Raw genomic sequence first — 14764 nt, forward strand, 5'->3', positions numbered from 1 at the left:
TGCTGAAACAAGTGCTTTATCCTACTGGCACATGGAGATGGTATCCTTATTTAGAAACCTGAAGTTATGTCTCTTTTATGAAGCATAAAACTCTTCTTCAGCAAATCAACAACACTAATGAATGTTCATATGAAAACTGGCAGCGGAAAACATCCGGTGTAGTCTGTAAATACCCATTTGAAGTGGGGTATATATAAGTCTCGGGAGGGAATGAGAGTTTTGGAGGCGGGCAGTTGGAGTTTTGCAACTAGTCTTTATCCTTCAGTCCTGATAGAATGGCTTCTGACTGTTCCCCCACGGGCTGCTCTTCTGAATCCAGTGCCAGGGCTTCTGATTGTGCGCTTGCTTCAACCTGTTCCGTGGAAACCACATGTCTCCCCAGCGCCTGTGCTACATCCAGTTGCCAGACCCCCAGCTTTCCATCCGGGGCTCGTTTGCCGACTGGGTGCCTCCCGCCGGCCTGCTTTGCTGGGAGTTGTAATATTCCGTGCGTGGTGGGGAACTGCGCCTGGTGTGAGGATGGTGTGTTCAACAGTAACGAGAAGGGGACAATGCAGTTCCTGAATGACAGGCTCGCCAGCTATCTGGAGAAGGTGCGCGGGCTGGAGGAGTTGAATGCCGAGTTGGAATGCAGGATCAGAGAACAGTGTGAAGAGGATGTGCCGTTGGTGTGCCCTGATTATCAGTGTTACTTCGACACCATTGAAGATCTCCAACAAAAGGTCTAGTATCTCATCACCCTAATGTTCCACCTTCCCAGTCTGTGATGTGCTTTATGTTTATACTACGAGTCTGTTCTATGGAGGGAAACCCGGGAAAGGGCAGGGACTCCCCGGAGGTAACGTGATGTAGAGGAAAGGGTACTGGACAAAAAGTCAGCAAACAGGGTGACTGGTGGTCCAATGGTTAAGACACTGTGCTTCCACTGCAGAGGGCTCAGGGTCCATCCCTGGTGGGGGACTAAGACCCCACATGCCATGCGGCATGGCCAAAAAGAATAGAGTGGGGGGAAAAGTCAGTAAACATCAGCGCTAGCTTATATGCTGCCGCTAATTACTAAGTGACCATAATGAACTCGCTTATCCCTAAATTTACCTTTATCAGCTAGAGAATGAGGAAAAGCAGTGTTATATCTAAAATTATTTCTGTGTGTAACAGTGTACATGTACATTATTTAACATAGATATGGAAATGTCATATTTTTAATCATATAATTTTACCTAGTAATTATGTCCTTTTTTTACTGATAAATTTTTATTATTATGGGTGGAGATGTAGTCATAATATAAACTCCTAGAGAGAAATCTACCTAAGTTCAGTGGCCAAGGAATACTGCAAAAATGTTTTAGGTCATTAAAAAAAAAATAAAACTTTTTATTTCTCTATTTTGTTTATAAATTGGCCCTCCTTATTCCTTCATGAAATGATGTGGTCAATAAAAGCAGGCTGAAAGCTATTCTATATTTTCTTACAAAGACTTTTAAAAGATAAACACTGGCATAGTTATTAAATGAGTAGATATGTGGGTTTCTTTCAAAGAACCATTCACGACATAGGAACTTACTTCCCAGATCTTGTGTACAAAGGCCGAGAATTGCAGACTCGCTGTACAGCTTGACAACTGCAAACTGGCTGCTGATGACTTTAGGTCAAAGTAAGTTTAATTTGAACTTTTTTTTCTTGACGGAAATTGCTTTACAATGTTGTGGTAGTCTCTGCCATATATCAGCATGAACCAATCATAATTATATATATATGTATATCCCCTTTCTCTTGAGCCTCTCCCGCCCCAATTCCACCCCTCTAGGTCACCACAGAGCACAAGGCTGGACTCCCTGTGTTATACAGAAACTTCCCATAAGCTGTTTATTTTCCCCATGATAGTGTGTGTATGTCCATGTCACTTTCTCAACTTGTCCTACCCTTTCCTTCCCCTTGCTGTGTCCACCAGACCATTCTCTACATCTGCATCTCCATTTCTTCTCTGTAAATAGGTTCATCAGTACTATTTTTTTAGATTCCATACATATATATGCATTAATATATTTGTTGTTCTCTTTCCAACTTATTAATGATTCCCTCTGTATAATAGGCTATTGGTTTATCCTTCTCACTACAGTTGACTCAAATTTTTTTCTTTTTATGGCTGGATAATATTCCATTATATGTATTATCACAATGTATGTATGTATCTTTACATACATATATGTACATGTATGTACCTTTATGTGTGTATGTATGAATGTAAGTATCTTTATCCATTCATCTGTCAATGGAAATTTAGGTTGCTTCTGTGTCCTGCCATGAACACTGGAGTGCATGTGTCTTTTGGAACTATGGTTTTCTCAGGGTATATACCCAGTAGTGGGATTGCTGGGTCATATGGTAGTTTTATTCCTAGTTTGCTAAGGAATCTCCATACTGTTCTCCATAGCAGCCATACCAATTTATATTCCCACCAACAGTGCAATAGGTTCCCTTTTCTCTACATCCTCTCCAGTACTTAATGTTTGTAGTTTTTTTGATGATGGCCATTCTGATTGGTGTGAAGTGATACCTCATTGTAGTTTTGATTTACATTTCTCTAATAATGAGAGATGTGGAGTACCTCTTCATGTGTTTATTGGCCATTTGTATGTCTTATTTGGAAAAATGTCTGTTTAGGTCTGCCCATTTTCTGACTGGACTGTTTATTTCTCTGATATTGAGCTGTATGAGCTGCTTATATCATGGACTTAGAAGCAAGTCCAAGCTAGAGTAAGACCAGATCTGAATTTGAACTTAATATATGGTAGGCTGTTTCATGTCGTCTCTCACATACCTACATGCACACATCACAAGTATTCCCTTTATAATATTTTTTCAAGCTAAGAATGCTCACAAAGCTTGAATTTTTCATGATTTGGGGTGTAGAAGAAACTATGGCATGTGGGTTCCTTGATGTCATGTGTCCCTCATCTGTATGCCTCAGCACTTTTCTCAGTGTCCAGCAGAGTAAGCATTGGCTGTATCTCTTTTGCTGTAAAAGGTACGAGTCTGAACTCTCTCTTCGCCAGCTGGTAGAGACTGACATTAGTGGCTTGCGTGGGATTCTGGGAGAGCTGACTGTGTGCAGATCTGATCTGGAGGCCCATGTGGAGTCTCTGAAGGATGATCTCCTTTGCCTTAAGAAAAGCCATGAAGAGGTGAGGAAAATGGCAAAATCACTGAAGGACTCTCAAAGTGACAAAGTTAAGCTGGGAGAGCTCATGTTGTGTATATACATAGAACTTGAGTAGACGTTGATCGATGTGCAAGAAAATCACTCTAGGCACTGTTACTATTCAGCCTGATCATTCTGGAATATCTCTGAATGTAAATGTAAAATGACCACTGGCCAGTGCCAAATGGAGGAACTTCACCTGCCATTATTTTGGGGGAGAAGGTAGCTCCACAAATAGCTTTCCTGGGTGTTTTATACCACTCTTATCTCTAACCCATAAAGTATGAAAATCAAGCTGATAATTGCAGAGTGTGAGGGTTGTTTCATAAACGAGAAAAGATTCATGCAATATTTAGACTGATTTTTTTAATATTCTGCATTTATAAACTTTTGAAATCATCAATGTGAATTATATAATTATCCTATATTTATGAAGCTGACAAATGAAAAGCTGAATGATGTTACAGAGTATATCTTCCTTTTGAACATTTGTTTATGATAATAGTAACTAACATTGAGACCTTATGAGGCACTTAGGACTTGTTTAAGTGTTTTCTATGAATATGAACTCTCATATATCTCACAATAACTCTCTTGTAAAGGTAAAATCATACCCATTTCACAGATGAAAAAACTGAGCGATGAAAGGAGACTCAAGCTAGGCAATCTGAATCTAAATCTCACACTTTTACTCACTACTGCAAAAAACAGAAATAGGGCGCTATTGGTACATCGCATTGAATTTTTTCCCCACCAGTCTGACATTCTTTACTCCATTTCCAACTCAGGAGGTCAACGTGCTTCGTGGACAGCTGGGTGACCGACTCAGTGTGGAGCTAGACACGGCCCCCACCACGGATCTCAACAGGGTCTTGGATGAGATGCGTTGTCAGTATGAAACTGTGCTTGCCAACAACCGCAGAGACGTGGAAGAATGGTTCGCTGCTCAGGTTGGCACTTAGAGCAATAAAATGACAGGTATGCAGACTTCTGCCTAATTTGCGTATTCTAATCATGCCTGTATTTCAGACAGAGGAACTGAATCAGCAGCAGCTATCCAGTGCAGAGCAGCTGCAGGGCTGCCAGACGGAGATCTTGGAACTGAAGCGCACAGCCAACACTCTGGAAATTGAGCTTCAAGCACAGCAGAGCCTGGTATGTAAGGGCAAGACCACTCTGTTTTGTCACTGAAGAATCATGCTTAAGATACTAACTATCCCCTATTCTGTAACCCAAAGGACAAACCCATAGTTCATGCAGCAGAAGGTCTGAATTTCCTTCCCTTTTTCAAGGATGCTGTTTACCCAGCTAGAAGCAGAAGTGATAGGTCAACAGTTTGTAATGTACCACTAGGATGTCCTGACCTTCCTTTCTGGGCTTGGGCATGATCCTGCAGCATCCTCCAGAGACAAAGAGAGAAGGGGGACAGAAAGGAGCAGAACGAGAGAGGAACTTACAAACCAAAGGCTCTCCTTTGAAGAAATGTCTGTTTACGCCCTCTGCCCATTTTTTGAATGGGTTGTTCGTTTTTTTAAAAATTGAGCCACATAAGTTGCTTGCAAATTTTGGAGATGTTGGTTTCATGGTTCACAAATATTTTCTCCCACTAACTCTTTTGTGATTTGGGCCAATTTTCCAAGCTCACCATCACATTTAAAATGAAGATACTCAGACTTTACATTTTATAACTATCCTAAACTTTCCCAGGGTGCACACCTCAGCTGGACCCTTCTCTGTACCACGCTTCACCCAAGCAGCAAGAATACCTTGAAAAGATATTTTCAAGAATATCTTGAAAAGCATTCAAGATTACACTAAGCATTTCCATTACCATGAAAGCCACATTAGGTCCTATAGAGAATGTCTAAATGAATAATAGCTGAGCATTCATCTTGTGAGAGGCACAGTGCTAACTTAATTCTCACACTAACCTTATGGGGTAAATCCCTCCACTGACCCCATTATACAGATGAGGAAAACTGAGGCTCAGATCAAGTAACAGGGGTTCATACAAGTTTTAAGAGGCAAAAGTGGAAGCTGAATCCAAGTGGTTCAATCTCAGAGCCTCTTCTCTTAACCACACTAGGAGCCAGGAGCCCATTACAACATTTTCTCTCAAATGCTTTTGATCCTTCTTAGGCTACACGAGTATGTTATAGGTCGCAGAGGTCATAGTGGTAATGATAACTCTTACTACCTTTAAAATTTTCCAGGCACTGTTTTAGACACTTTATGTATATTTACTCATTTAACCCTCCAACCATTCTATGAGGTTGGTACTTTGCATTCTTTGTTTTTTATACAGTAAAACTGAGCTCAGACTGATGGCTTTTCAGTTCAGTTTTGATCTTAACAGGACTTTTGACAACATGGTGTTTCCAGGGTGGTAAAATAGTAGGAGATTTGGGGCTTTTAAAATGTATTTATACTAAATAAATAATGCCCAAACTGAAAAAAAAAAAACCAAAACTGAGGCTCAGAGAAGCTAAGTAATTTTCCACATAGCTGGAAAGATAAAGAGTAGAGCAGGGTTGGAAAACAGGCAATCTGGCCCCAGAGATTGTTCTACAACCCCCTTCTTTACACTCTTTCCTTCTGCAGACAGAATCTCTGGAATGCACCGTGGCAGAGACTGAGGCCCAGTACAGCTCGGAGCTGGCCCAGATACAATGTCTGATCGATAACGTGGAGAACCAGCTGGCTGAGATCCGCTGCGACCTGGAGCGGCAGAACCAGGAGTATCAGGTGCTGCTGGACACCAAGGCCCGGCTGGAGTGTGAGATCAACACATACCAGGGGCTGCTGGACAGCGAGGACAGCAGGCAAGTTCCACACGATCCCTCTTAAAATCCCCCAGAGTCACAAAGAGGCTCTTGAAGGACCATCCTGTTTCCCAAAGATCTGGCCATATTCAAACCTCCTTAAAGGTGTTAAAGGATATTCTTAAAGAGTGATGAAAAGCAGCAAGGCTAGTCACATGACAATTGAAATGTTCAAAATGTTCTAAATTTCCAAGGCAGAAAAAAATATAATATGTAACATTTCAAGCTGGGACTTTCACTTTGCTCCTGACTTCAGGAAACTCAGGAGAAATATTCCAGGGTACTGAATGATTTAACTACTAGACAAATGACAAAATATGCATAACTTTTGGCTAATGGGACCTAAATAGGCATTAGAAAGCAATGGAATTAATAACACTGCTGTATGTGATATATTAACATGAAAGATGTTAAGAGAGTAAATCCTAAGAGTTCTCATCACAAGGAAAAAATATTTTTCCTTTTCTTTTACTTTATATCCGTATGAGCTGATGGATGCTCAGTAAATTTATTGTGCTAATCATTTCATGCTGTATATAAATCAAATCATTATGCTGTACACCTTAAATTTATACAGTGCTGTATGTCAAGTATATCTCAATAAAACTGGAAGAAGAAAAAAAGGAAAGTCAGTAACACACATAAGATGGCATTTGCCAACTAAAGAAAATAGATAAAAGTTTATCCAACTGTCTCTGCTACAGTGAACATGAAGTGACAATTCTGGGTCCAGGGATAAAACAGGCTTCATTCAAATGTTATTCTGAAAATAGAGTTCAAAATATAATTTGAAGGGCAAATTTTGGCATGATTTTTTTCTGAGTTGACATTTTATCCAGCTTCTCCATATTGAGATTAGTTAAAAATGGATTTTTCACAGGCTTCCCGGTAACCCATGTTCTGCAACAAGCATGTCAAATGACACTTGTGAGCCATGCTCGGCGTACATAATTTGCACAGTAGAAAACAGCTGTCCCTGAAGGTTAAACACCCAACCCAGCAGATGGAGGAAGGGAAGCCAGCAGAATCCTTGAAAGAAGACGGTGCTTCAATCAGGGACATCCAAACTTGAAATTCAAGTTAAGAAGGCTTTTGTATTCTAAAATTGTCCTCTAAGCATGCACGAAGTATCTCTATCCTGTCATTTCCTCTCCTGCTTGCTTATTTGTGATATTCTAGGAGTCTGTAAAGCTTTCTTGCTGCTCTCCAATAAAATGTTTTCATTCCTTTAGCACGATAAATACTGCCTTGTAGCTCATTACTGTTAATATAATAACCATTTGATGCCAAGGTAATTGTCTAAACCCATGCCAGTAGTTTGGTTTTGCCTAAACCCAGAAGGAAAATATTTGTTAACTCCTTGAATACAAATAGATTAGCTAATTCATATAAAATGTCATATATCATGGAAGATAGGTGTATATATCATTCTGAGAAGAAACACTTGAGAATATTAATTATAAAAGTACTAGATTCCCTTTTTTCCAATTTGGCAGCAGCTGCTGCTGCTACTGCTGCTAAGTCGCTTCAGTCGTGTCCGACTCTGTGCGACCTCATAGACGGAAGCCCACCAGGCTCCCCCATCCCTGGGATTCTCCAGGCAAGAACACTGGAGTGGGTTCCCATTTCCTTCTCCAATGCACGAAAGTGAAAAGTGAAAGGGAAGTCGCTCAGTCATGTCCGATTCCCAGCGACCCCTTGGACTACAGCCCACCAGGCTCCTCCATCCATGGGATTTTCCAGGCAAGAGTACTGGAGTGGGGTGCCATTACCTTCTCTGCAATTTGGCAGAGGAAAGGGAAAAATCACTCATAATTTCATACCCCAAATATCCATTGTTGGTATTTGGGGAACTTCCAGTTTTCTTTCCTATAATGGTAGTAATCATAGTTGCATATGCATATAATATTAACCTATTTTTTCACTATGTTATCTAAGCATTTTCCTTCCTAATAAAAATATAAGATTGTTTCATGATCCTTATTTTGTGGTTTCATAAAATACCTTAAGGTACACTCGTCTGTTATTGGACATGTAGGGTATAAGAATGAATATTTTTACATATTTAAATGGCAAAGTAGAGAACTGCCAGAAAGATAAAGTAGACCTGTATTTCCCTATTTCCCTTCCTAAGTATGGCTAGAAACCCTGGAAGTCATATATAAAACAAAAGCAGACTCTGAAAAGTTGGAAGAAGCCAAACCATCTAGATTCCTTGCTGTTCAGGGAACAACAGAGTGGTGAATTCCCTGGGGTTTTGTTTTGCCTCATATACGCTGGAATTGTGAGCTGGAGAAACCAAGAACCCAGTAACACCAGCTGGTACAGACAGAAAAAAAAATGCTCCAAGAAGAGGAGAATAAAGGGAAGAAAAGGGAGGCAAGGTTTCTAAACTTCACTTGCACTGACAAAATGTCAAGTCCAGTAGACCATGATATGCATACATGCTATAATACCTAGAGCAATTGCTTTCAAAGATATACAAAGAAATACACTTAAAAACATTATAGACAAATCAAAGTGGAATTCTGAAACATGTTCAAGGAAGGCAGGAAAAAGAAAAATGAAAAAAACCCAGAGAGAACAAACAGAAAACAAAAAAGGAAGTGTGGACTTAAGCCCTACCATATCAATAATTACAATAAATAGAAAAGGTATAAATACATCAATTAAAGGACAGAGATTGGAAGAATGGATTAGAACAAGCATGACACAATTCTATGCTTTCAGCAAGAAGATCACTTCAAATACAATGGTATAGGTACCATTGTAAGTAAAGGGATTGAAAACAAAACAAATCACACAATTGTTCGTAGAAGCTTTATTGATAATAGCTAACAACTACAAACAACCAAAATGTGCTCAAAATCTTAAGGTCATTATGCTATGTGAAAAAAAGGTAGTCTTAAAGGGTCAGATGCTGTATGAGTCTATTTACATGACATTCTTGAAATAACAAAATTATAGAGATGGAGAACAAATAGGTGTAGCATGAAGGAGATCTTTGTGTTGGTTGAATTGTTGCTCATCTTAATTGCAGTGGTGGTTACCTGAAACTACATGTGTGAAAAAACATTATATAGAGTGAAACACAAACATTATATCAATATGTCAGCTTCCTGATTTTGCAACTGTACTACAGTTAAATGACATATAACCATTGCAGAAAACCAGGGTATATGGGAGCTCTTGTACTATCTTTGCAAATCCTTGTGACTCTATTACTGTTTCAAAATTTAAGAGTTTGAAAAAATACCAGAAAGCTGGAGAGAATTCTTCTCCTCAATTTTCTATTTCTACCTTTTTAAAAATCCAGAAATAAAGCACATAACAGTAATAATAATAATAGTTAATACAGGTTGAAAGAAAAATCAAGTTTGAGACGTAAAATTTTATGCTAGATGTTTTATATAGCATCCTCCTGATTTAACAATAACAAAAGAGTAATAAAAATACTCAAAATAAACTAAGGGAAGTTTATTTGTTCTCTAAATCTGTAAGTCTATTTTCATTTTGCTCTATTTACATGACATTCTAAATAGACTTACTAAAGTCTATTTAGTAAGTCTTACATTCTAAATAGACTTACTAAATCTGTAAGTCTATTTTCATTTTGCTCTGTTTGTTTTTTATATTCACCATAAAAGTGAGATCATATGGTATTTGTCTTTCTCAGACATTTCACTGAGCATAATGTCTTCTGAATTACATCCATTGTAATTGTCATTGCAAATGGCAAATTTCATTTTTTATGGCAGAGTAACATTGCATCTTCTTTATCCATTCATCTATCAATGGACACTTAGGTTGCTTCCATTATCTTGGTTATTGTAAATAGTGCTGCACTGAAAATGTGGGTGCCTATATCTTTTTGAGTTAGTGTTTTTGTTTCCTTCAGGTGAATATGCAGAAGTCAAATTTCTGGATCACAGGGCATTCTATTTTTAGGCTTTTTAGGAACCTCCCTACTGTTTTCCATAGTGGCTGCACCAATTTGTATTTGTCCATATCCCTTTTCTCCACATCCTCCCCAAAACTTGTTATTTGTTGTCTTTCTGATGATATGCATTCTGATGAGTTTGAGGTAGTATCTGATTATGACTTTGATTTGCATTTCCCTGATGATTAGTTTTGTTGAATATTTTTTTCATGTGTCTGTTGATCATCTGTATGTCTTCTTTGGAACAATGTCAATTCAGGTTCTCTGCCAATTTTTAATTGTGTTTTTTAAATGTCAACTTGTCTGAGTATTTTTATATTTTGAATATTAACCTCTTAAAAAATATACCATTTGCTAATTTTTTCTCCAGCTCATTAGGCAGCCTTTACATTTTGCTGATGGTTTACTTTGCTGCACAAAAGGTTTTAGTTTGATGTGTTCTCATTTGCTTATTTTTGCTTTTGTTTCCCTTGCCTGAGGAGATACATCCAAAAATAATATTGCTAAGGCCAATTTCAAAGAAAGAATACTACCTATGTTTTCTTCTAGAAATTTTATGATTTAGGATCTTACATTTAAGTCTTTAATCCATTTTGAGTTGATTTTTGTATATGGTGTGAAAAGTGGTCTCTTTTCATTCTTTTACATAGCTCTATCCAGTTATCCAAACACCACTAATTGAAGGAATTCATTTCCTCATTCTTGTATTCTTTGCAATAAATTAATTGACTGTATCTGTGTGGGTTTATTTCTGAGCTCTCTATTTTGTCCCATGATCTATCTGTCTGTTTTTATGCCCATACTGTACTGTTTTGATTGCCGTAGCTTTGTCGTATGGTTTAAAATCAGGAAATGTGATACTGCTTTGTTCTTCTTTCTCAAGGTTGCGTTCAGTATTTGGGGTCTTTTGTGGTTCCATAAAAAATTTATGACTACTTGCTCAGCTCTGTGAAAAATTTCTTTGGTATTTATATAGCAAATGCATCAAATCTCTACTTTGTCTTCAGTTCAGGTCAGTTCAGTTGCTCAGTTGTATCCGACTCTTTGCAACCCCATGAACCGCAGCACACCAGGCCTCCCTGTCCATCACCAACTCCCAGAGTCCACCCAAACCCATGTCCATTGAGTTGGTAATGCCATCCAACTATCTCATCCTCTGTCGTCCCCTTCTCCTCCTGTCCTCAATCTTTCCCAGCATCAGGGTCTTTTCAAATGAGTCAGCTCTTCATATCAGGTGGCCAAAGTATTGGAGTCTCAGCTTCAACATGAGTCCTTCCAATGAACACCCAGGACTGATCTCCTTTAGGATGGACTAGTTGGATCTCCTTGCAGTCCAAGGGACTCTCAAGAGTCTTCTCCAACACCACAGTTCAAAAGCATCAATTCTTCAGCACTCAGCTTTCTTTATAGTCCAACTCTCACATCCATACATGACCACTAGAAAAACCACAGCCTTCACTAGACGGACCTTTGTTGACAAAGCAGTGTCTCTGCTTTTTAATATGCTGCCTAGGTTGTTCATAACTTTCCTTCCAAGGAGTAAGCATCTTTTAATTTCACAGCTGCACTCACCATCTGCAGTGATTTTTGTCTTGGGTAGTATGGTTAATTTAATAATTTTATGTCTTCCAATCCATGAGCACCGTATATATTTCCATTTGTTTGCATAGTCTTCAATTCTTTCATCAATGTTTTATAGTTTTTAGAGTACAGTTTTTTTACCTTCTGATTAAATTTATTCCCAGGTATTCTATTTCTGATGTAATTTCAATGGGATTATTTTCTTAATTTCTCTTTCTGATAGTTTGCTATTAGTATATAGAAATACTACAGATATCTGTATATTATTTTTGTATCCGCAACTCTACTGAATTCATTCATTAGTTCTAATAGTTTGGGGTGCTTCTTTAGGATATTATATATATATGTATAGTAACATGACATCTACAAACAGTGACAGTTTTACTTCTTCCTTTCCAGTTTGGATTCCTTATGCTTCTTTTCCTTCTCTGATTGTTGTAGCTAAGACTTCCAATACTATGTTGAATAAAAGTAGTGAGAATGGGCCTCATCTTATTCCTGATCTTAAAAGAAATACTCTTGATATTCATCATTAAGTATAATGTTAACTGTGGGCTTCTCACATAGGATCCGTTTTTGCTGAGGTATGTTCCCTCTACACACACTTTGTTGAGAGTTTTTTAATAAATGGATGTTGGATTTTTTCAAAACCTTTTTCTCTGTCTATTGGGGTGATTCTATAGTTCTTATTCTTCAGTTTGGTAATGTGGTGTGTCACATTGATTGACCCACAAATATTGAACCATTGCATGCCTGAGATAGAGCCCATTTGTTTGTAGTATATGACCCTTTTCAGGTATTGTTGAATTCAGTTTGCTAATATTTCATTGAGAGTCTTTACATCTGGGTTCCTCAGTGATATTGCCCTTCCGTTTTCCTTTTCTTGTGGTGTCTTATCTAGTTTTGGCATCACAGTGATGCTGGCCTTGTAGAGTGAATTCAGAAGCATTCCTTTCTATGCAAATTTTTCAAATAGTTTGAAAAGGTGACCTAGTAAAACTCACCCACGAAGTCATCTTGTCCTGGACTTTTGTTTGTTGGGAGTTTTTTGTCGTATTGATTCAGTTTTATTATTGGTAATCATCTGTTTCTATTTTCTCTTTCTTCCTGATTCAGTATTGGCAGATTGTACATTTCTTGGAGTATATCCATTTCTTCTAAGTTGTCCATTTTATTGGTTTGTTATTGTTCATAGTAATCACTTATGATTCCTTGTATTTATGTGGTATCAGTTGAAAATCTTTGTTGTTGTTCAGTCACTAAGTCGTGTCTGACTCTGCAAACCCATGAACTGCAGCACGCCAGGCTTCTCTGTCCTTCACAGTCTCTCTGAGTTTGCTCACACTCATGTCCATTGAGTCTGTGATGCCATCCAACCATCTCAACCTCCCTTCTCTTTCCCTCAATCTTTCCTAGTATTAGGGTCTTTTCCAATGAGTCACCTCTTCACATCAGGTGGCTAAAGTATTGGAGCTTCAGCTTCAGCACCAGCCCTTCCAATGAATATTAAGTGTTGATTTCCTTTAGGATTGACTGGTTTGATCTCTTCACTGTCCAAGGGACTCTCAAGAGTCTTCTCCAGCACGACAGTTCAAAAGTATCAATTCTTCAGCACTCAGCCTTCTTTATGGTCCAACTCTCACATTCAAACATGACTGTGGGAAAAATCATAGCTTTGACTATACGGACCTTTGTTGGCAGAGTGATCAAAGTGATGTCTCTACTTTTTAATACACTGTATAGGTTTGTCATAGCTATTCTTCCAAGGAGCAAGCATCTTTTAATTTTATGGCAGCAGTCACCATCAGCACTGATTTTGGAGCCCAAGAAAATGAAATCTAACACTGTTTACATTTTCCCCTTCCATTTGCCATGAAGTGATGGGACCAAATGCCATGATCTTCATTTTTTGATTGTTGAGTTTTAAGCCAGCTTTTTCACTCTCCTCTTTCACCTTCATCAAGAGGTTCTTTAGTTCCTCTTCAGTTTATGCCATTAAAGTGGTATCATCTGCATATTTCAGGTTGTTGATTTTTCTCCCGGCAATCTTGATTCCAGCTGTGCTTCATCCAGTCCAGCATTTTGCATCATGTATTCTGCATATAAGATAGATAAGCAGGGTGAAAATATATAGCCTTGATGTACTCCTTTCCCAATTTTGAACACGTTTGTTATTCCATGTCCAGTTTTAAATGCTGCTTCTTATCCTACATATAGATTTCTCAGGAGGTAGGTCATATTGTCTGGTATTCCCATCTCATTAAGAATATTCCACAGTTTGTTGTGATCCACACAGTCAAAGGCTTTAGCATAATGAGGAAGAAGTAGATTTTTTTTTAAATTCCCTTGCTTTTTCTATGATCCAGCATATATTGGCAATTTGATCTTTGGTTCCTCTGCCTTTTCTTCTATTTTTTTTTTTTCTGATGCTTTTCATTATCACAGAACATGCCAACTGTAATGTGTGCAAAGAGGTAAAGAGGGGTGGAGGGAAAGGAAGTCAAATTGGGGAAGGCAGGATGACTGCTTCGCTTCTTCTTATTATTCTTCCCATTCATAGCCAGGATCATCATGAGCTTTCTGAAGAGAGTTACAAAATCTAAGAAGAGGTCAACACAATGCCAGATACAATCTTTATCTCCATTTTCAGCCTTTTCAATAATGAGTTGAGTATCAAAAAGGACAAAGCCACACGTGACCACCAGCCCCACATACAGGCTTGCCTGGAAAAGCCAAATAGATCTGAACAATAGGTTCCCCAGGAAAGACAAGAGCATCAGGCTCATGGCTGACATCAAGATACCTCCTAGAAAGAAGTAGTTATGGCACCTGGCACAGAGTGCACTCAGGGTGAAGCAAGTGAAGATCATTGCTGGGACCATGAAGGCAGTGAGAAGGATGCTGGGGTTGATGGCAATGCACAAGTCCAGAGCAAGGCCCAGGCCAACTCTTGTAAGGAAAGCAAATCCAGCCAGAAGTCCCAGTCTTTTTTTGCTTATATTCATGGCTGTGAGGTGCTGCCATCAGCCGAATCATCAACCCCAGAGAGCCCAAGGCAGAGAGCAGGCCAGCCTGAATGAAATGGGTGACCACATGGACATAGGCCCCTGCAGCCACCACAAACATACAGAGGACAAAACTGGCAGAGACCTTCTTCAGGTGCTGCTGTGTCGAGGGGGTTATGTGAGAAAATTTAAAGAGTGCATCAAAGTTGATCTT

General features: G+C 38.8%; 1 protein-coding gene and 1 pseudogene across 1 annotated transcript; one reads left to right on the forward strand and one right to left on the reverse strand.

The window, feature by feature from the left end:
• Nucleotides 1-228: 228 nt before the first annotated feature.
• On the forward strand, nucleotides 229-7265 carry KRT40 (keratin 40). The gene is made up of 7 exons (XM_010842586.1): nucleotides 229-722; nucleotides 1572-1654; nucleotides 3029-3185; nucleotides 3991-4152; nucleotides 4232-4357; nucleotides 5804-6024; nucleotides 6905-7265. Exons 1-7 carry the CDS (start codon nucleotides 276-278, stop codon nucleotides 7002-7004), a joined length of 1296 nt encoding a protein of 431 aa, XP_010840888.1. The 5' UTR covers nucleotides 229-275; the 3' UTR covers nucleotides 7005-7265.
• A 6688-nt stretch (nucleotides 7266-13953) lies between these two features.
• The window catches only part of LOC104990810, a 2467-nt pseudogene continuing 1656 nt past the window's right edge, over nucleotides 13954-14764 (reverse strand).

Source organism: Bison bison, unplaced genomic scaffold (assembly GCF_000754665.1).
Source record: "Bison bison bison isolate TAMUID 2011002044 unplaced genomic scaffold, Bison_UMD1.0 scf7180017864180, whole genome shotgun sequence".
Classification (NCBI taxonomy): domain Eukaryota; kingdom Metazoa; phylum Chordata; class Mammalia; order Artiodactyla; family Bovidae; genus Bison; species Bison bison.